Source organism: Acartia tonsa, chromosome 6 (genome assembly GCF_053477335.1).
Source record: "Acartia tonsa isolate MP-2025a chromosome 6, ASM5347733v1, whole genome shotgun sequence".
NCBI classification, from domain to species: domain Eukaryota; kingdom Metazoa; phylum Arthropoda; class Copepoda; order Calanoida; family Acartiidae; genus Acartia; species Acartia tonsa.
In genome coordinates, this window is record NC_137265.1 from 51,268,088 (window position 1) to 51,291,338 (window position 23,251).

Consider the following 23,251-nt stretch of genomic DNA (forward strand, 5'->3'; position numbering starts at 1 on the left):
TTAGTTGGGCTGTTACCTTTAAACAAAAAGTATAATTTAATAGGGTAAATGATTGCTTTTTCTATTTTAATTGGGGGATGTACATCAATTTATTGTCTATTGTCTTATCCCTGAAGACCCCTGAGGAGTACACATTGCCAAGGATCTTTAGACAATGGATAATAATTGACACATATCCTCAATGATGACGAACAAAACTATCTCTTCTGTAGATCAAAATTATCATTAAAAGTACCCAAAGTTGTTAACTAGTGGAAAATATACTTTTGGTACCAGTGTAATTTACTGTCTAATGTCCCCTCCCTGACACATTACTCATTTTTATCCAGGGATCTAAAGGGATAAGACCCAGGCCGATTTAATGAAATACATCCCAAATGATCATAAACAAAGTTACCCCTTCTGTAGATTACTTTTAGTGTTTGAAACTTTAGGACACTCAACTTTATGGAGAAGTCCCTCAAGATTATTAGATAATAAATACGAAAATTTGGGGACTAGTGTAATAAACGGTCCTACGACAAACGTCGGAGTGGACATTAATTAAGTAAAACACACGAGTGTCCGCTATTTTAATAATATAACAATTTTGAAGTTTTTTATACCCCTGCCTACAAAATAATGACCATGGCCGCAGCGCTCGGCCCCCAAGCCTGCCTCGCAGTTTGTCGTGGAACCTAATAAACAGTCCAATGTCCCCTCCCTCTCTGCATTATTTTCTAACATGATATAATTTTACATACACTTTTCTTGAATTGTATATCATATTACGATTTCTCTTTAGCTTTACATATAATACATTATACAGGGTGTTCTAAATATATCTGGATAATACATTCGACCCTAGTACTCTTTTTTTTTCAAAAATACTCTTTGGCAAAATTAAACCCAGGATACTCAACTTCCTTAATTCGGAATTTTAAAAATTTGGGATGGGGAACTTTTTTAAAAAAGGTTTCGCTAAGTTGGTAAATTCCCTAAAGAGTAGAGCTCACTCGGTTTAGCCGTTGCCGAGATCCCAAGCTTCAGACATCAAGCTACAATTTATTATAGACTAGTAGCTGCGCCCCTACCATCTACGGGCTCTGTATTTGTATGAAATGGCCGAAAAATAACCTAAAACTATCTCAGGACCTATTTAAAAAGCCCAACTGTAAAGGAGAATCATATCGGTGATGCGTTTTGCGAAGATTAATGAACGAGAAATATGATACTGGCGGCTACGCCTCTAGGGGCACTTGAGGGAAGAGTTGAATTGAGGGTTCTAAACACCCTGTAAAAAAATATATGTGAAAAGTATGATTGTATAGCTTTTTAAAGTGCATTTTTTTACCAACACATCTCTAGTTGCAAAAATGCTCAGTGTTATTACTTTTTTATCCATTTTATTCAACATTATTCATGCTGATATTCAAAGTAAGTTTATTTTTTCTGAAAACATTAAGTTAGGGCTTTAAAAACCCATTCTAGGACGTCCAATGGGAGATGATGAAGAGGTGTCGTAGGTTAAATGCCATTATTTTTCAAAGATGGGTTAATTTATTGGCCCCTTGGAGCACTTGAGGTGGAGTGGAATCGATCTCCCCCAAATAGCTATAAACCTTCCCAGGACCTATGAGAAGCTACAATGTAAAGGATAATTGGGTTCCAGGACAAACGCAGGAGTCCCAAACGTCGGAGTGAACAAACGCAGGAGTGTTAAAATATTAATTTTATTAAGTATTTCTATACAGATTAGGTTAGGTTAAGATATGAATGAACAAATAAGGCCCCAGCAGGGGTTAGGCATTTAAAAAACCTATAAGATGGTCTAAAATAGGTTAGGTTAAGTGTCCACTCCGACGTTTGGGACTCCTGCGTTTGTCGTAGGACCGATATAATTGGATCAGTGGTTAGCGAAATCCTTCGGTTTATTGCTGCGTTAATAAAAGATTTCTTAGTGTTTTGTATCAGAATAAAATAGACTTCATACATCAAGAGACATGTAAAGCTTCCCTTAAAAGGAGAACTCAATCGGTTCAGTGCATTGCAACTTCTGGACCAAATTGTCCTGTTATAGTGGATGTAGAATATTCGTGGATATTATGATGCAAGGGAAAAATTGTCGTCAATTTAGGTTGTTAACATGGACATCATTTATTGGTCAGTTTTTTCATCCAGTGGAAGGGGATGGGGGGTAGTTGTTTTAGCTAACTTCAAGTATCACTTTATTAGAGTACATGATAATCTGGTGTAAGATCCAAGCAATAATAAATCCATTCCTATAAAAAACTTTACCCAGGTATTGAATGGGTTGAAATGGAGGAGAAAGATCTTCTCACACCAGAAGAACACAGCTTAGCATTTAGGTATTTTTATTTATCAGACAACCTACTCTTTGATTGCACAACATTTCTCTAAAAGTTTGCAATAAATTAATATACAATGTTTGGACTTTTTAAATTTTTATTCTGCTAAAAAAAAGTTTCTACACTTTACATATGTTATTGTTAATTTTTCTTACAAGCTCTGGAAAAGTAAATAATAGTTATTTCTCGTATCGTATTATAAACGGCTTTCCGCGGATATAGAATATACAATTATTAGATTAAAAACTAGTTTTAATCTTATGATTGTACATTTCTATATTCGTAGAAAACTGGATATAATACGATGCTAGACATAGTTTTTTCGTATTCATGAGAACCGGTTCCTATCCACCGGATTCAAATGAATACGAGAAATTTTTTTTATATTTTAGAGATGTATTATTTGAAGAGGTATTGAAACAAATAGTAACATCAGTTTTTTCCAATGCCAAGTTGCCAAGAGATCAAATGAGGAAAGTATTTCTAAGCATTATTAGATTAGAGTCGCTGCGGTTCTTGACTAAAAAATTCTGTATATACATATTTAAATGCGTTGTTAAAGCTAAAAATAAACAAATAAAAAAATTGCTTTAATTTATTAAAGAATCCTTTTAAAATCTTTGAAATCCCTCACTTTTTCCAGCCAAGAGCTGTACACTAAGGTAAGATGGTACAGGCAGGGATCTGAAGGGATAAGACAAATCCATTTAAGTTGTAACTGCCCCCTCCCCCCTACTCTTTGCCAAATAGCCCAAAACCATGATGTGAAGTCCCAAACTGTCGAGGAGTTAACGAGTTCTTAAGCTTCTTCCGGAATACGGACAGACATTCATCCTTCTACTTTTCTGTGTTAATTACTTTACACCTAGCCTCTAAGGGAGAGTGGAGGAGGCCAGGAAAATAGCTTAAAACCACCCCAAGATATATATAAGGCTTATTTGATAAGTACAACCAATATGGTTTCATTAATTTGTGAGATCTTTTGCTTTAGACTCAGACACAAACACCTTACTACTTTCTATTATAGATATGTTTTGCAAACAGTAATGGGGGGGGGGGGGGGGGGTTAAGGTACTAAATTTGACGTCACTGTCTCTTTGATTGTCCTTAAATGGGACTAAGAAATTTCACATATATATGGGACACTGAAGAAAATAATCACAGATAAATAAAATGTGTTTTACTATCAATTTTATTTTTACCATTAATTAAACTTGCTTAAATATAGATTTATCAAATGTCAAATATCATTTGTCTTGTAATAAATTATCAATAAATTAGTCAAACTAATGAAAAGTAAGGTAATACAATCTATATGTTTAAGATTAGGAATGTTTTTAAATGTATTAATTTACAGACATCTAGCGGCAAAATTTTCAACAATATTTTATTATTGTAATTGCTTTCTCAAGATATCTTTTCCTAGATATCTTTTTCTTTTAAACAGATCTATTATTACTTGAGTCCTACAACAGGTTTTTATGTACTCTAATAAAGTGAAACTTGTAGCTGTCTAAATAACCATACCCCATTTATCTTATCCCCTCTAAAGGATGAAAGAACTGACCAAAAGATAATATCCATATTTGTAAGCTAAATTGACAACAAATTTTTCCCTTGTCAATATATCCACGTATATACTTTATCCATTAATTGCTTTCTCAAGATTTCGTTTCCTATTAGCTTGTCTATACTACTTTACAAGGGAAAACAGAGAAAGGTTGTCAGTGGCGTGCGAACCGAAGGGGGCGTTTGGGGCAATCGCCCCCCCCCCCTAGCGACCAAAACGCCCCCCCCTGCCCCCCCCTAGCGACCGCCCCCCCTGCCCCCCCCTAAATGTTGAAAAATGCCCCGTTTTGCCCCCCCCTGGTAAACAAAAATGCCCCTTTTTGCCCCCTACCCTACAAAAAGCAAAACTCTCCCAATTTCCAAAAAAAAGATCAAGAAATACTCAACAAAAAAATTTTTTGGCGCTTCGCGCCAAACAGACAGTTACTATTCATTTAACCTTAATAGGAAGTATCTTTTTTTGTATAATATAAACTTTTTACCAAAGAAATTTTGTACATCCCCAGTGATGATACACAAAATTACCCCTTATATAGATTACAATTAGTGGATGAAACGTATGGAAACTCAACTTAATTAACCAACCAATCAATATTCCATTTAAGTCCCAAAAGATGTTGAGCTAACGAATAAGAAAATGTTTATATGAAATATTGGGGACTAGTGTAATAAATAGCCCAAAACACCTTCCCTCCTCCCTGCATATTTGAAGAAAAAAATTTGCGCTTCGCGCCCTTCCAATTGGTTTCTGCTTTTTATCACATTGTATAAAAACATTTGTAAAAATCAAAAAGTTATTTAAATAAAAATGAAACAGCGTTGATATTTATCTAAGCCTTTTTTTCTCAACACTGTATGTCTGTCTAAATGAATAACTATATATGATGTCATTGTGTACATACCCTTACAAAAAGACATGTTTTTTTTATGGCAATTTTCATTAAAGAGCCTTAAAACTAACTACACTCTATATTCCTAACTTGTTAAAATACGTCACTCTTGTTGTAGTTAATTGATTTTAGTTAAAAGAGAAAATAAATATTTTTCGGTGCGCTTTGCACTCTGCCCTAATAAATCCTTGGAAACACCACTTCATGAAAAATTGACATATTGTTAAATTGCCATTTGAAGAGGGTAGGATATGTTGATATAACTTTTTATCTTCTCTATAATAACTATGGCTGTCAGTTTGTAATGCTAATGGGGAAATGTAATTTTCTAAACTGCAATTAAAGATAGAAGGCTAAAACTTAATGTTAACACTCCCAACATTATGGAGTATAATTAAATATTAGAAATTTCTGGAGGTCGGACTGCTTTTTAGGACGTTTTGGGCAATTTAGTATCTTTCACAATTCTCCCATTGTTTGGTCCAATTCACAAAATTTTTGTAGCTAAGGGTATCAAAATCAAATTTCGGGTATAGTCCCTTTCGTGACATTGCCTCTTAATTTCTTCATATTTTCACAGTAGCTTTTCCCCTATTTATAGCCCCTGTGGGGCCAATTGCCTAACCCTGCGGGAAAATCACCTAACCTAACTTAACCTATAATAAACTATTAAAAGCTACTATGAAAATACGACGAAATGCCCCTTAAGAGGCGTTGCCACAAAAGAGACTATACCCCAAAGTTTTCCATATTTCTAAGAGATTTTCATATCTGTAGATGAAAGGACAAGTATTTTTTTTATTTTTTGCAAAGTTCTTTATATCTTTGGATTTTATAGCACAATAAATTTTTTTGTGGATTATAATATCAAAAAAATAAAATCTCTTGTTGTTCCGAGCATCTAGTATGTAATTTACTTTGACTGTCATCACACAACATACAAGAAAAAGGATTTGTGACTTTTTCTACATAAAATATATATATTTAAACTAATATATATATTTAAACTAATGCTCTTTAAATCTTCTTGTCTATATTCCTGCTGAGATTTTATAACATCCCCTTCCTCCCATAAAAAAAGTTTTGTGGTGGGGGGGGGGGGGGGTTGGAAGGTTAAATTAACTTTTTTTTTCGAAGATGCTTTCTAGCTCCCTTCCCTTCGGTCATTGCAGGGTGGGGAGAAGGGATGGGGGAGAAGAGAGGGGGGAAGAGATGGGGGATATAAATGGGAAATAGGGATGGGGAAGAAGGGATAAGGACTAGAAGGCCCATAATCAAATAATCCCACCCCTTAAAACGCCCTTATTTAAAATTAGTATATATAATCAAAATGCCCCCCCCTAAAGCAAAGTGCCCCCCCGGGGCACTTTGCTTTAGGGGGGGGCAAAATTTTACAAAATCTTCAAAATGCCCCCCCCTAGACAAAGTGCTTCGCACGCCACTGAAGGTTGTAGTTTGCAATAATTAATTTCCCCCGCCCTCATTGACGTCCAAGCTTTTTATTTTGGGAGGGTAAAATGGCGCGCGAAGCGCGCCGCAATTTTTTTTACCCCCCCCAAAATTTTTACCCCGGGGTAAAATTTGCTTGGGGGGGGGTAATTCTTGGGGGCAATAGTTGCTTGGTCGGTTTAGACAAAGATGAAAGTCACTTAACCTGATGTTGTTTTAATTTTGATAAGTACGATTGACCACATTTGTAACTTTCAAGGCTCAGCTAAATGGGTACAGCCCCTTCTTCCCCCCTCCCCCCCTACCACAAGTTAATGTATGGATGTAGTTGCTATCATGTATAAATCAGCTGTTTAAAAACATACATAAGAGCGCAACCTAGTTTTATAATATAAATACCGAGACCAATATTTTTTGTAAATTTTCTTACATAATTAAATTTTTTAAGGCTTAAAATGCACATCAAATTCATTTTTAATCTATTGTGAATAGGGAAGAGAAAGCTGGAAGCTTGGCTACAAGGCTTTTAGTAAATTATTGCAATAGGAATTTATTTTGAATATTTTTTCTGAATAATTACTGAAATCATGTTATTTACTAACAGCCTTATAGCCGTTTTTGTCTTTCAAATGTTCCAATTTTATTTCAGGCTATCCAGGCAGAATCTTCTACCTGGATTCTATTCTATACTTTATCTTCTTTGGATTTTCTCAGCTCTTATTCAAGAAAGAGAACTTAAATTTTTAGGGAATAAATATAGGTTCATATTATACATATGGGTTTTTAAGCTTTGACGTCCCTGCCTACAATTACCTTTTGGGATCTGTTCCTCTTTTCTTCACCCTAAACATGATGGATGCGTCGTTGTAATGCGCTTATGTACTTTTGGTAATAGGTAACCCAACCAACCTTTTTGATTGAACGTCTTTTGTTTTGAAGCCCTTATAACTGGGTCTGTGAATATCAGCCAAAAGCGTAGGAAATATAAACTCATTTATTGTGTCATGCGCCTGACATATTAAGTTCTGATGAATAATTAGGATACCCGAGGATCTAAAAATCGACGACCCAATGTTTCTTTCTGATATCTCATTCTCTACGGCAAAGCCAGGACTTTTCTCAGTGGATTTTCAGGTAATAATAGTTATTAATCAATAATCACATCGTATTATAAACAGCTTTCTGCGGATATTAAAATGACAGAACTGGTATTAATCTTATGATCTTTATTTCAATATTCATGGAAACTTGTCTTTAATAAGATGACATACATGATTTTACATTTTATCTTTTGGTTATTAAAAGTAGCGTTCGAAAAAAAGACGAAGCCCAAATTGTCCTACTTTTGATTCCCGTGACGTAATAAAAATGAGGGAGATGAGAAGAGAAGCGGGAAAGAAAACCCCTAAAAAAGAGATGGATAATCCCTCATTTTATGAAGTCACAGGAATCAAAAGTAGGACAGATTGGGCTTCGTCGAAAAAAAATGTGTTTTTTTCTTGGGGGGGGGGGGGGGGTTCAAATGTTTTTCATTCTCCACGGCTAAACCTGGGCTATTTTCACTGGATTTTAAGGTAATTATTAAAGTTCTAATCAGCTTTTTATTTTGAGTGGGGTAATATGAGAGGTTTAAGCCTTTAATTTTAAGCCTTTTTTTTCATTAAGGGGGGTAAAACGAGGGTTTTTAAAGTTCGAGTGGGTTAATCACCCTTTACCCCCCCCCCCCTTGGACGTTTATGGTTATAGCTTGGGTTTTAAAATCATTTATTTTATATAAACAATGTAATTTTGGCTACTTTAGTTTTACCAAGGATTATTATTTATTATGTCCAAAAGTAGAATAGCTCAATTAGGGTTGGGCCGGATATTTTTTTGGCCGGATACCGGATACCGGATATCCGGCTTATTTCAAATGCCGGATATCCGGTATCCGGCCGGATATCCGGCCAACGCCGGATATCCGGTTATCCGGCCAAATTACCGGATATCCGGCCAAATTACTACATATTATAGTATCAAAAAGGATATAGTCCCTTTCGTGGCAACGCACCTTAAGGGGCGATTCGTTCTATTTTTAAAATTGCTTTTAATAGGTTATTTTAGGTTAGGTTAGGTTATATTTGGTTAGGCGATTACCCCGCAGGGTTAGGCAATTGGCCCCGCAAGGTTAGAGTACCCCGCAAGGGGCTAGAAATAGGAGGAAAGCTACTGTGAAAATACGAATAATCGCTCCTTAAGGGGCGTTGCCACGAAATGGACTATACCCGCAAAAAAAAATTCTTCATAAACTGGTGTTTTATATTATAATGAGTCTAGGGATATTAGAAGGTACATGAAAGTGCAGAAAAATAACTAAACACCTTACAACGATTTTTTTTATAAAAATTAAACAGCCTAAAACTACCATGGGACCTATAAGAAGCTTCACTCTCAAGAAGAACCATATCGGTTCAGCGGTTAGCGAGATTTTTCACAGTAGCTTTTGAAGGGTTATTATAGGTTAGGTTAGGTTAAGTAAATGTTAATGATTGCCCTGCAGGGCTAGAGCCCCCCGCAGGGGCTAGAAATATGAGAAAGGCTACTGTGAAAAAACGACGAAACCGGCAACTTCGTTTTCTTTCCATGATCCTAATCAACTATTACTACCCTCAATCTATAATATCAACCCTAATGGTTGGAGGATTGGCGGGGAGGTGGCATTGAATGCCTGCCCTCCCCCCCCCTTGTTTTTTTATATCCTATTTTCTGTGTATAAAAGGTAATGGGCTATAACTGAGTGACTTTCGAAATATGGATATGACACATAACTGAGAGTTGAATTTTTTTTACTAACTCCTTCCTGGCGGGCACAGGATGCCAGCAAATCTGGTAAGGTCATTCATGTAAAAAGTAAAAATATTTTTTTACTTAAACAAAGCATTTCATGTTATCTAATACTAAAATATCCTATAGTCGTACATCCTCATATGTAATATAGATGTTCAAGTCGATTTCAGGTTCCAGGTATAATCCTGCAAGCCCTGAACCTCCAGGTCTCCAGAAATCTTTAAACGGTTCCTGTGACCGCAAATTTTTACTTGAAGATTTCAAATTTTAAACTTAGGCTTTTTTATATATCTTCATGACATATTACAATTTCATAAAATCCGTTGCCGTTTACCTGACAACCGTCGGTTTGCGGCTGGCAGCTACCAAGTACTGCTGCCACCGCCAAAATTTATGTTTTGAGATTTCTAATATAATATTTACATAAAGATAAATATATTCAGAAAAAATTGTTCTTCTAGCTTCAATAATAAGAAAATTACAGCCATTTATGATTTTAAAAAACAGAGATTTTTGTTGTAAAATATAAAAGATTATATTGCCGGATATCCGGCCGGATAGTTTTAATATCCGGTATCCGGCCGGATATTGAAAATGGCCGGATATCCGGCCACACCGGATATCCGGCCCAACCCTATAGCTCATAGCATAAACAATTGGTATTAGATTTTTTTTTGGGGGGGGGAGGGGGTGGTAGGGGGTTGTTGGATTTGCTTTGGGGGTTGGTTAGTATACTAGTATACAAGATCCGTTTGTGATAATATACAGAATTGAAGATTCTCCATAAATTTCAGGCTTCTGACTTACAATTGAGTGGTCTTCATAACTTTGAAGTAAAAAATCTTCATGTGCTCAGACATCTTGGTCTCAGGGATCTAAGGGTAAGTCAGTCAATATATTCTTTACATTTTTCAGGTTTGCTTATTTTGCTAACATGGATATCATTTATTGGGCAGTTCTTTCATCCAGTAGAAGGGAGGGGTTTGGGTAAAGGGGGTGGATTGGAGGGATCTTCAGGGTGAAATAAACCATCAACTTTTAATCTTAGATTAAAAAGAAAAAGTGGGGGGAATTTTTTTTTTATTTTGGCCATTTCTTTTTCTCTTGGAGGGTGGAGGTACTCTACCCTAAATTATTGATAAACCTTTCTTGGACCTATAAGAACCGTCAATGTAACGGAGGTTTAAAAATTGGTTCAGCGGTTAGCGAGATCCTTCGCCAACATCATGTTACTTTTATATAAGGTGCTAGTACAGATAATTGGAAGCCAGTATTTAACTATAGAGACTATAACCTAACTAAATATGTAGAATATATATACTAATATATACCAAGAATAAACATATACACAGGTGCTAGTACAAGATAATTGGAAGCCTGTATTTAACTATAGAGACTATAACCTAACTAAATATGTAGAATATATATACTAATATATACCAAGAATAAACATATACATAGGTGCTATTACAGATAATTGGAAGCCTGTATTTAACTATAGTGACTATAACCTAACTATATAGAATCTATATATATATAATATATATACTAATATATACCAAGAATAAACATATACATAGGTGCTAGTACAGATAATTGGAAGCCTGTATTTAACTATAGTGACTATAACCTAACTATATAGAATCTATATATATATAATATATATACTAATATATACCAAGAATAAACATATACATAGGTGCTAGTACAGATAATTGGAAGCCTGTATTTAACTATAGTGACTATAACCTAACTATATAGAATCTATATATATATAATAGAACAAGAATATACATATACATAGGTGCTAGTACAGATAATTGGAAGCCTGTATCTAACTGGTGACTACAACCTAACTGGAACGGGACTTTCACCCCTCAGTGGCAGTGGACCTTTTAATATGACTGTAAGTAAACAGGTTCCAGGACAAACGCAGGAGTCCCAAACGTCGGAGTGGACAAACGCAGGAGTGTTAAAATATTAATTTTATTAAGTATTTCTATACAGATTAGGTTAGGTTAACATATGAATGAACAAATAAGCTCCCCGCAGGGGTTAGGCGTTTAAAAAAACCTATAAGATGGTCTAAAATGGGTTAAGTGTCCACTCCGACGTTTGTCGTAGGACCAGTAAACATATATGTAGTTATTAGCGGCTACGCCTTGCCTCTTGGGACATTTTAGGATGATATACTTTTAATTTCAGTTTTACAAAGAAAAGTGGAAGAAATTATTTTCATATTTTTTCAATGAGCGATTTTCCTTCAGTTTTTAAAGAACTAATCCACAAACAAGCACACAACATTTCATTTAATTCTATTTAAGAATAACTAGTGGCTTCGCCCCTAGCCTCTAGGGGCGAAGCCCCAAGATGTAATTAAAAAAAATTAAGTCCCCCCACTAAGGTGCCCCAACTACTTTCTATTTAAAAAAAAATGGAGGGATTTTTTGTTTTTGGGGGGGTTGGGGGTGTCCCACCCCCCCAAGAAAATAGCCTAAAATCACCACAGGACCAGTAGGTATATACCCTGAAGAGTAGAATCCGATCAGTTCAGTGGTTACCAAGATCTTAAGGGACGGACGGACAGACAGACAGACGGACAGACATCGTTCTACTTTGTATTATAGATATCAACACAAGTATATATCATTCGAAAATCAAAATGTCTATGTAGGTCTTTTGAAGATAGAACAATAGATTTTTTACCATGGGTAGCAACTCAAACTCAATAATCTATCCAACTTAGAAATGAATTTTCAGTAGACAAAGATTTTTGTTTACATTTAGTTTAGTCCCACCGTACAAGCACCATACGAGCGACGGAATTTTTGTACAATAGAATTTCCTTAACCAACGCTTTATCCTCAGAAATTCCAAAATTATATGCATAAAACTTCCCTTTGATGGCGAAATGTGGTCGGATTATTGTCCATTGAAGAAATTGTCCATTGAGATTTGAAGTCAAAACATTACTTTTAAAAAGAATTTTATTTATTTTAATGATAGATAACTGACTTTATGTGGACAATGGAATCTTTTGCTGTTTACAACAGTAAAGACAGCTCTTTAAAATTGAGGTATAATTAATTAGTTGCAAGGCTACTCAATGAGTCATTCTGCTTTTAAATAATATTAATTGATCTATATTTAGTCATTGAGGGGGCACATTGAACTGTGGATTATAATGATCTTAGAGTTATGAACATGTTACACCATTAAATGTTGGGAACCAGGATTAATATATGATTTGTCAGTGCAAAGCAACAGTGTCCAAACTGTTTCACCAATAATTTTAATCTATATGAATAAAGGTTGATTTTGTTTATCTTTATCGGTTGTAAAAACATACTTCAACAAGAAACAGAAAGAGGAGAACGCCAATATCTTCAAATTAAAGTTTATACTAAAAACTTTTTTTTTAAATTTTCCTTTATATAGATCTATTGGACTGAATATAACAGAAGAAAATGTAAATGTCCACATGGAGAATCTGACCGGTCTAGGCGTCTTAGGAAATTATTTACCATATTATCATGCAAACCCGAGGCATTAGCGTAAATGTTAGCGTTCCTGCTTTCTGTCGAGTTCTAGTCTAGCTCACATTAGAGCATACTAGAGACGTTGAAAATGGTACTACTGCTTTATCTGGCACGTGACACTAATGGTTAGAGTAGGGGGAATGCCTTGTTTCTTGGACCGGCACAACCCATTACGATGCATAGTTGGGATTTCCAGACAAAGGTCGTGCAATCAGATGGTATCTTGTCTGTTTAGCTGTTACTTATTTACTAAGTATATTTGCGATAACTTTTATTTAATAGATTCTTCCAATTTTTAACATTTACAAAAGGGCCTGCTTTATTGCTTCAAGATCCATGACAGATCTATATAGGAAATAAATGTCTATATATGAGCTCAAATTTTCCAAGGAATAATCGTTTAAAACTCATAGTGCTCCCATAATCCATAATAAACTCTCATTGCCCAGAACGATAAGACCCATTATTTACTTTATTAAAAATAAATTCATTTTTTTTTACCCCCCCCAAAATTTTTACCCCGGGGGTAAAATTTAATTGGGGGGGGTAATTACCCCCCCTAAAGTCTGTTGGGGGGGGTAAATACTCCCCCCAAATCTGTTGGGGGGGGGTAATTTAATTATGTAAAAAAAGCACCTACCTAATCTATTAAGTTAATAAGTACTATCCTATAACATAAAGTAGTAAGTAAGGTTTATTTGACTATAGCTTCAGATTTCATTACTTTTAATACTTAGTTCTCCTTTTTAAGAAAGCTTCACATAGATCCCATGATGGTTCCACACTATTATAGGTCAATCCTTTGAGTGGTTTTAGGCTATTTTTCTCCTCCCTTTTTACCCTTTAGAAAACACGAGTTCTTAGATGCTAAGGGCGCCACTACTATACAAATATATAGTAGTATCTCATTCTTTAGAACATAAAAATACAATAATTAACTCACTAACCAATGAACCAATATGATTATACTTTAAAGTGAAGCGTCTTATAGGTCCTGGTAAGTTTTATAACTAGTTTTGAGACACCCTGACATCCTCCCAAAAGAAATCGCCTATAGAAATTCTTTTTCATTATTTAATGAAATATTTAATTTAGTTAGGTATCTATTTTATGGAATCTTCAGTGCTTTACAATTACATCATAGATCCCCGGGATGGTTTTAGCCCTTATAAAGGCCCAAGCAAATAAAACATGATCAAACTATTAAATTTTTTGTTATCATGGTTAAGAACTGTTTTAACTGGTTGGACTATATTGGGGTATAGTCCCTTTTGTGGCAACGCTCTTTAAGGGGCGTTTCTTCGTTTTTTTCACACAAGCTTCTCTCCTATTTCTAGCCCCTGCGGGGGGCCAATTGCTTAACCATGTGGGGCAATCACCTAAACCAATATAACCTATCCTAAAATAAACTATCAGTAAAATTTTTTTTTAAAGAACATTCAATTTGGGGGGGTAAATACCCCCCCCCAAAATTTTTTTTTAAAAGAACATTTATTTTGGGGGGGGGGGGGTAATTACCCCCCCAAAAATGGTTTGGGGGGGGGGGGTAAATACCCCCCCCCAAAATCGTTGGGGGTGCCTACGGCACCCCCAAGGTAGGGGTAATTTTTGTTTGGGGGGGGTATTGTTCACAAAATTTTGGGGGTGCCAATTGGCCCATTACCCCCCCCCCCCTTGGACGCCTATGACTTATAGAACACTAGCCAATAGCGAGATATAGTTATATCGAGCCAACTCTAGTATTCAAATATTTAAAGCCTATAAACTAGTGAACGAGTTTATAAAATTTTGGGGACCCTAGTGTCAATTATTGAAAATATAAATTGTCGCAACTCTGAACTGTTAAGTCAATGTTAGTTTTGCTTCTTTGTAGAGCTTCGCTTTAATGGACGATGTCTTCCTTTTTTTTGGCATTTATTATTTATATCTGAATTTCGTTTTTTTTCTTTAAAAGATTGAAAAGTAAAAAAGTTTTGTTCTTGGAAGTGTATTCATTCATTTCATAGTTACAGGGATATGCCAATGGACCCAGTGAGTTAGGGGACAATTATAACTACAGTGTGTTTTTTTATGAGAACTTTTTTGAAAGCAATTTTACCCCACTTATAGTTAACAGAATTTAATGATTGATAGCTTATTTTCTTCGTTTTTTAATGCAATTAATAGAACAACAAAAAAATATTTCATTTTTTATTTAAAAAGTACAGTAAAATCTAAAATTCAAAACTTAGGTGTCAACATCTAAAAATGGTTTTAGCGCATATTTCTTATGCCTAAATCTTCTACCATTTGCAAGAAAAAAATTGGATTTTCTTCAGTCGACTTTGGGGGGCCAGTACTCCCTCCCTGGTTGAGATATGACCATCAAACTTTGATATGTTCTAGTACATGTCTTAATAGTATCTGTATACATTTTTAGCTCTATATCTCAACTTTGAAGTGTTTAGCAGCCATTCTTGCAAAAGGTTGAATATTTGAGCATAAGAAAAATGCGCTAAAGAGATAAAATCAACCTTATTCGACGTTCACTCAAAGCCCAAAAATAATGGACTTAAAAGTGTATTAAACTGTATATAAGACATTTGCGAATATATTGATACCATTAATTTGCCTCTTAGATAGAAAAAAGTATGTTTTTTTAATATTTTTCTCTTGCTACAAATCAAATTTCAAATTTGAGTCACCAAAAATGCTAAACTAATTTTTGCTCTAGAAGAATCAATTTTTGGAGTTAGAAAGTGCTTAATACCTCATTTTAATCGCCTGGCATTGCTTTATAATATACAGTTAATGACTTGGTTTTTTATGGAACAGCTGACTAAAAAATCGAGGTTTTGTGATAAACCCACTTTTGGTGTTGCTCCATAAATGATATTTTTTTCCCCAATTTTTTTGGCTGTAAAGAAGCTTTATATATTCATATAACATCCACCTAAATTTGACTTTTGATATTTTATTTATAACATCACCAGAGGGAATTGAATTTTGGAAAAAAAATATCAATTTATATTTTACACTGCTATGCATTGTTCTTGTTCTTGTTTCTAAAAAAAATTTATATTATAAAAAAGAGAATTATTTAACGCTTCTATAGGTATGTTTATCATTTTTCTAGGCTAAATATAACTATAATTAGACCATTTTAAAGTTAGACATCATAACATATTAACACAATTATTGAATCGGTCTGTATTATTAAGCTGGCAACTCTTAAAACAGCTGCATTTCATTATCCTATTATATAAAGTAGTAATCTTTTTTGTCTTCAGCTTAAGATTTCGACCATTACAGTACCTATTGAGTTCTGTGTTTTATGGATGCTTCTTATAGGACCCTGGATAGTTTTGGAATTTTGAAAAAAATATCAATTTATATTTTACACTGCTATGCATTGTTCTCGTTCTTGTTTCTAAAAAATATTTTTATAATTAAAAAGAGAATTATTTAATGCTTCTATAGGTATGTTAATCATTTTTCTAGTCTAAATATAAATATAATTTCAGCATTTTTTAAACATCATTATATTCAAGTTATTGTAATTTTTAAATAAAATATCAATATCAAGAACTATTGGAACAATTTTTACCATGCAAAACAAGGTGTTATAAAGTGTAGGATCCCTCACAATATCTATCTGTCTGTCTATAATGCATTACACATGTAATGCTAATAGAGAGGATGCTATAAGAGTGCTCTTATAATGTGAACTTCTCATAATTGAATGGGCTTCCTGAAACCAGAGACCATAAAGTTGGCCTAGTCACTACAAGGGGGAGTGCAGGAGTATCCAGGGGGAGGTGCTTGTAAAAGGGTAATTTTTTTTAGGGATGGGGGTAATCACCCCCCGTAATATATTATAGGGGGTATAAAACCAGCCTTTTAAATTTTTTTTAATAGGAGTAAAGAAAATCCTTAAAACTTACAAATCTAGGAATCAAACTAGCACCCCAACCAATAATCGGTTCCATGCCAAATGTAGGAGTGGAAAAACATTGGAGGGACAAATGCTTGAGTCCCAAACGTCAGAGTGGAACAAACGCAGGAGTGGGACAAACGTTGGAGTGGACAAATGCAGGATTTTTGGGACAAACATCGGAGTGGACAAACACAGGAGTCCCAAACTTTTTTTTCAATTTTGAATTTTTTTTATACAAACACAGCCCCCCCCTACCTTCGTCCTGTTACTTTTCTTAGTTAGGTTAGGTTAGGATATAGGCTAGGGGGCTGAGCGCTGCAGCCATAGTCATTATTTTGTAGACAAGGGTATAAAAAATTGCAAAATTGTAATATTATTAAAATAGTAGACACTCCTAGGTTTTATTTAAGCAATGTCCACTCCAATGTTTTCCACTCCAACGTTTGTCCACCTTGATGTTTGTCCACTCTGACGTTTGTCCCATTCTTACGTTTGTCCACTCCGATGTTTGGGACTCCTGCATTTGTCCACTCCGACATTTGGGACTCCTATGTTTGAGGTAGAACCCCAATAAGTAAATCTCAATAAAACTTGATAAAATTATGCAAAATATCAAAGTATTCAATCCCTGAATTTCAACCATCTAACTTGAATAGGAGTAGAGAAAATCATGGAAACTTGAAATGTAGGAATCGATATAGCCCACCCCAGAAAATATGGAGTATTGATAGAGAGAGAGAATATTCAATCCATGAAAATTTCAGCCTTCTATCTTTTATAGAAGCCGAGAAAATATCGTTTTCCCCTTTCTGTCTCAGACAGACAGACATACCAATGAACAGACATACAGATGAATGGACAGACAATGGACGGACAAATATTTTGAATTATAGAGTAGCTTCACTACTAAAAAACTAAATAGGATAATTGTTGTACACAAATTGATTTCAGTATGTTTTAAATGAGCTTACTTAATCAAGGACGTCCAAGCTTTTTGATTTGGGGGGAAGGGGGGGGGGAATTGAAATATCTAAATTTGGGCATCCCCATGTTCATTTTGTGGGGTAATCTTTATATAATAGAGGCAAGGACGTCAAAACTTTTTATATTTTTTTTTGGGGGGGGGGGGGGGGAAGGGGAAGATTAAAAATTATGGGGTCATTCCAAATTAATTAATAACCCTTAACCACCTAACCCCCCCCCCCCCCCCCCCCCCCCACCGGGACATCCCTTTACATAAAGTAATGATTATAAAGTTGCTAAGTACCTTACTGCTACAAAAATCATCTTCCAACATTTAAGATTAATTCTAACACGCCTGAATTAACAAAAAGAGCTAACCATGGCGTGGATATACACATCCTAATTGTAAAAATGTTTTGCTTTTTAAAATTGTAAATCAATTATTCAGGAATCATTTTACTTTGTTTATTTACTAGCAGCTGGGCTCCAAGCATCTAGGAGCTCTGTAATTAAAGGAGTAAGGAAATTAGTAAAATAGCCTTATACTTTACCGAAATCTTAAGCTACAGACAAAAAAGCTTTATATAATATTTATTAATTTGTAAAACTGCAAATGTTAAAATATGACCTATTTTTTTCTCTTTAAAGATTCTCTTCAAACACCTCCCCCTTTTTATATAAAGATGCTAATTCCCCCCCAACCCTAAGAGGATATAAGCAGTAAAAAACCCCGCAGGGGGCACAATTTTTTAACACTTCTTTCTTATTTAGTCTTTTAAAAGGATTCAAAATGCATTGACATATATATATATTTTTTTTTAACTCTTATTTTATACATCTTAGTTGGAACTGATGATCTATTTTTATAGAGAAACATATGTATTCCATCAATAAAAAGTTAAAAAATTAAGTGTGTTTATACATATAATAATTACTATATATAATAGGATAATGAAATGCAGCTGTTTTAAGGGTTGCCAGCCTAATAATACAGACCGATTCAATAATTGTGTTAATATGTTAAGATGTCTAACTTTAAAATGGTGTAATTATAGTTATATTTAGCCTAGAAAAATGATAAACATACCTATAGAAGCGTTAAATAATTCTCTTTTTTATAATATAAATTTTTTTTAGAAACAAGAACAAGAACAATGCATAGCAGTGTAAAATATAAATTGATATTTTTTTCCAAAATTCAATTCCCTCTGGTGATGTAATAAATAAAATATCAAAAGTCAAATTTAGGTGGATGTTATATGAATATATAAAGCTTCTTTACAGCCAAAAAATTTGGGAAAAAAAATATCATTTATGGAGCAACAACAAAAGTGGGTTTATCACAAAACCTCGATTTTTTAGTCAGCTGTTCCATAAAAAACCAAGTCATTACCTGTATATTATAAAGCAATGCCAGGCGATTAAAATGAGGTATTAAGCACTTTCTAACTCCAAAAATTGATTCTTCTAGAGCAAAAATTAGTTTAGCATTTTTGGTGACTCAAATTTGAAATTTGATTTGTAGCAAGAGAAAAATATTAAAAAAACATACTTTTTTCTATCTAAGAGGCAAATTAATGGTATCAATATATTCGCAAATGTCTTATATACAGTTTAATACACTTTTAAGTCCATTATTTTTGGGCTTTGAGTGAATGTCGAATAAGGTTGATTTTATCTCTAAAACCATTTTTAGACGTTGACACCTAAGTTTTGAATTTTAGATTTTACTGTACTTATTAAATAAGAACTGAAATATTTTTTTGGTTTTCTATTAATTGCATTAAAAAACGAAGAAAATAAGCCATTAATCATTAAATTCTGATAACTATAAGTAGGGTAAAATTGCTTTCAAAAAAGTTCTCATAAAAAAAACACACTGTACAATAATAAACGCATAACTACAAGAAACCTATGTCTACAAATAAACGAAAAGTGTTATTTTTTTCTCGTATTTACGTAAAGTTGTATGTTTAGTCAAATGCGCTTAATAAGTCAAACTGTTATTTATTTTGACCAAATGCATATTTATGAAATGTTCATAATTAAGAACAGTTTGACTTATTAAAGATTGGAAGCTTGCACCCAACTCAACGAAAAATACAAAAAAATGACTTAATTACAGTCTTATATAAATTCAAAATTAGCAAAGAATATTTCCATGTCACCCATCTATCCATCAATATTTAACTTCTGTATACAAATCAGTTGTATTTCAATTATTTCACTCCCCCCCCCCTTCCCCTTCCCCTTGACGTGGGAAGTTTTATATCAGATAAAATTTAAGGGTAAGAAAAAATGCGTACATTTTAAAAATTGTAAAAGTTTTCAAATCAATATGTCATAATGCCTAGATTAAAATTCATTGTTTACCATTGCAAAAGGACCGACGACCAAAAATTTTGGAAAAGTTTGGCTATTAAATAAAGGAAGTAAGAGGGGGGGGGGGGGGTAACATGGTAAATTTGCCAACAAAGGTAATTTGCCTAAAAATCCAATATGTCTTTTCATGAGAATGTAAAGGTTTCTTCAGGGATCTCAAGGGATAAGACAATGGCCGATAAATTGGTGTACATTCCCAATGATAATGTGTAAAATTAACCCATTTGAAGGTTACAATTATTGGTTGAAACGTTTTGACAATCTAATTCTACATTAATAAGGTCCCCAAAGTTGTTAAGTAACAAATAAGAAAATATTATTATAAAACTTTGGGGACTAGTATAATAAACAGCTCTATGTCCCCTTTCTTCCTGGATTTTATTTCAGTAAAACCTCCTAGGGGAGTATGCAAATAGAATTGAGATAGTAAATAATACATAATTATATAGAGAAATACTATTTTCTTTGCAATTTTGCTCATACGAAGGTTCCTTCATAGAATTGAGATAGTAACGAATACATAGTTAAATAGATTAATTCTAATGTTTTATGTAAATTGTATTTTGTTAAGGTTTCTTAGATACAATCTATAAGGGGAGTATGTAAATAGAAATAGTAAACAATATGTATATCTATAATACAAAGTAAACGATGTTTGTCTGTCTGTCCATTTGTCTGCCCGTCTGTCTGTCTTTCTGTCAGTCTGTCTGTCTGTCCGTCCGTCTGTCTGTCTGTCCGTCCGTACCTAATTTTTTATTAAAATATATTTACTACTTCTATTGTTTAAAATCTCTTGTTGACAAATTCCCTAGAACAAAGCATCAGTCTTTTTCAAAGATTTCAAGGAATATGTTATTACAGGGATCTAAAGGGATAAGACAATGGCTGATAAATTGATGCACGTCCCCTTTAGATTCCAATTAATGAATTAAAAGAAAAAGAAAATACTAAAGAAATCACGAAACCTTTTAAGCTTAACTACTTTTCTGTTTTATGGAGAGACGTACAGAAAGACAAAAGGAGTTTTTTTAATGTTTAATAATCGATAGATGTTGCACCAGATTTTCATGTAATCAGAAGTGATGCTCGCAGCTGGCTAAAATAACGATACCCTTTTTCACACCCTTAACCACAACCCCTCCACTCCTACTCGATGAACGAACTGACCAATAAATGAGGTCCTTATCAGCAAGCTATAGTGACGACAAATTTTCCCCTGTCAATATATCCACGCGTATATTTTATATCCGTTTGTTTAGTCTAAATTTGCAACTATTCGTATTCTAATAAATTCACTCAGTTTTCCTTAAAACTAAATATTGCAACTAAAATGCCGTGGGGGAAATCTTTGTACATTTTTAGCATGGCTTCCTTGTAGCTTTTATATTACTGGTTGCTTTGCCTCTTTACACTAAGGGCTATAAAGTGAGTAATGAAATAGCCTAAAACCAACATTAAGTTAAGTGTCCAAACGTTTCAACCACTAATTGTAATCTGCATGGTGGTAATTATTGAGCGCGATGTATTGTACATAAATTTATCGTCCAATTTCATTTCATCTACTAAATATTTTATGTAATCATGCTTATTTTTATGTAATTTTAAATGGTAAATATGACATTTAGTTGGCGCTGACAATTTAGCCACCGCCATTGGGTCAGAACTTATCTATAGAAACAGGTAACCGCTGGACCAATTGGGCTCTGCTTTTCAGAGAATAATGTTTTGGGTCATACAAATGTTTTAAGCTATATCCTCTGGGAAAAGTAATGACTTCACCCCCAAAAAATCTTTAGAGGATATTGGACTGTAAATTACACTGGGACCCAAAGTTTATTAACCAAGTTATTTTGTTCATTTGTTCAAAAATTTTGATTGGTTGGTTCCAAACAAGCAGTGTCCAAACTTTTCTACCAAAGTTTTAATCTACAGTAGGAGTTATTTAGTTTATCATAATTGAGGATTAACATCAATTTATAGTTCATTGTCTTGTCCCTTAAGATCTCTGGTATAACACACATACGTAATCTATAATACAAAGTAGAACGATGTCTGTCTGTGTGTTTGTGTGTTTGTCTGTTTGTAGCGAAGGATCTCGCTAACCGCTGAACCGATCGGGTTCTCCTTTACAGGGTAGCTTCTCATAGTTCCCGGGAAGGTTTATAACTATTTTCTTGGGGGGTGGGACACCCCTAACCCCCCAAAAAATGAAAAATACCCCCCTCCCCAAAAAAAAAAAAATTTTCTTTTTTATTTTAAATCTAAAATACGAAAAATTGGTTTGATCAAACCTCTTGGGGCAAAGCCCCTAGAGGCTAGGGGCGAAGCCGCTAGTAGCATATATGCTAAAGCCCAATTACATAAAACATTGCTATTTAAGAACTTTATCGTACCTATTAGTAACTTGGCTACTCTATTATAATTTACCATATTTTTCGTCCGTCAGTCAGTGTGTGACGCTCTGGGAGAAAATCAGATTTACTCAGCCGCTATTAAAGCTAGACCTCTGATTTTTCTTGACAACATTTCCAGCATTATGGAGCCTATTTAAGTATATAACATCCATGACTGCTTTTAAGCAGCTTTTTAGCCGCTTTAACTATTTTACAGTTTTTTACATACTTTTATTTTAGGGGTGCTTTTGAGACCACTGTCAGAGATATTGTAGAGAATGCGGTCAACCACTTCCTAATTCTTCCAAATTAAAACAAATTTATTGCATCGTATTATAGACAGCTTTTCGCGGATATTAAAATTAGAGAAAGAGAAAGTTTTTAACAAGGGGCCTCAAGCTTTTTCTAACAAAATTTACATTAATATTATGATTTTTATTTTAATATTTGTTGAAAACTGGCTAGAATACAATGCAATACATGATTTTTCGTAGCAATACTTGAAAATTACTTATATTTTAAAATATAAATTTTTTAAATTTGTAAATAATAAATTTTGGAAGAAATGATTGTTTATATATTCCATAAGATCTTTCAAACGGCTGAAACTATTAACTGAATAATATCCTCTGGATTAAAACTGGTTCTGAGCCATCCTGTATAATCATGCATTGTATCGTATTATAGACAATTTTCTATGAATAAGAACATAAAAAAAATCGTAAAATCCATACCAGTTTTGTTAGCCCAGGCCTTCGACCCCTGGAATTAATCTTACAATTTTTAAATTTACACACAGACAGTTAGACATCCAGTTACTTGCATATAATGATGACACTACATCATCAACCCCATAGGCAATATGATGTACACGCCCACCTTGTTTATCATCTAAAAAGAATAAGATAATGAAACTTCACTTTCCCACAAAAACCTGTTTTATACATTCGCCAAAAATCTGAATAGCATTGAATCA

The 23,251-nt window shown here is 34.0% G+C and overlaps 1 protein-coding gene across 1 annotated transcript; it reads left to right on the top strand.

Annotated features, from left to right (window-relative positions):
• Positions 1 to 1,284: 1,284 nt before the first annotated feature.
• LOC145322905 (uncharacterized) lies at positions 1,285 to 22,841 on the top strand. Its single transcript, XM_080165256.1, has 10 exons — positions 1,285 to 1,416; positions 2,282 to 2,348; positions 2,741 to 2,819; positions 7,295 to 7,390; positions 9,877 to 9,963; positions 10,887 to 10,988; positions 12,089 to 12,159; positions 12,521 to 12,590; positions 21,504 to 21,562; positions 22,516 to 22,841. The coding sequence occupies exons 1-10, from the start codon at positions 1,356 to 1,358 to the stop codon at positions 22,586 to 22,588; spliced, it is 765 nt and encodes a 254-aa protein (XP_080021382.1). The 5' UTR covers positions 1,285 to 1,355; the 3' UTR covers positions 22,589 to 22,841.
• The last annotated feature ends 410 nt before the right edge of the window (positions 22,842 to 23,251 follow it).

Coding starts and splice junctions, on each gene's coding strand:
- LOC145322905 (XM_080165256.1), top strand. CDS start 1,356: ATGCTCAGTGTTATTACTTTTTTATCCATTTTATTCAACATTATTCAT. Junction 2,349..2,740: donor GAACACAGCTTAGCATTTAG/GTATTTTTATTT, acceptor TTTATATTTTAG/AGATGTATTATTTGAAGAGG. Junction 21,563..22,515: donor GAACTTATCTATAGAAACAG/GTAACCGCTGGA, acceptor CTTTTATTTTAG/GGGTGCTTTTGAGACCACTG.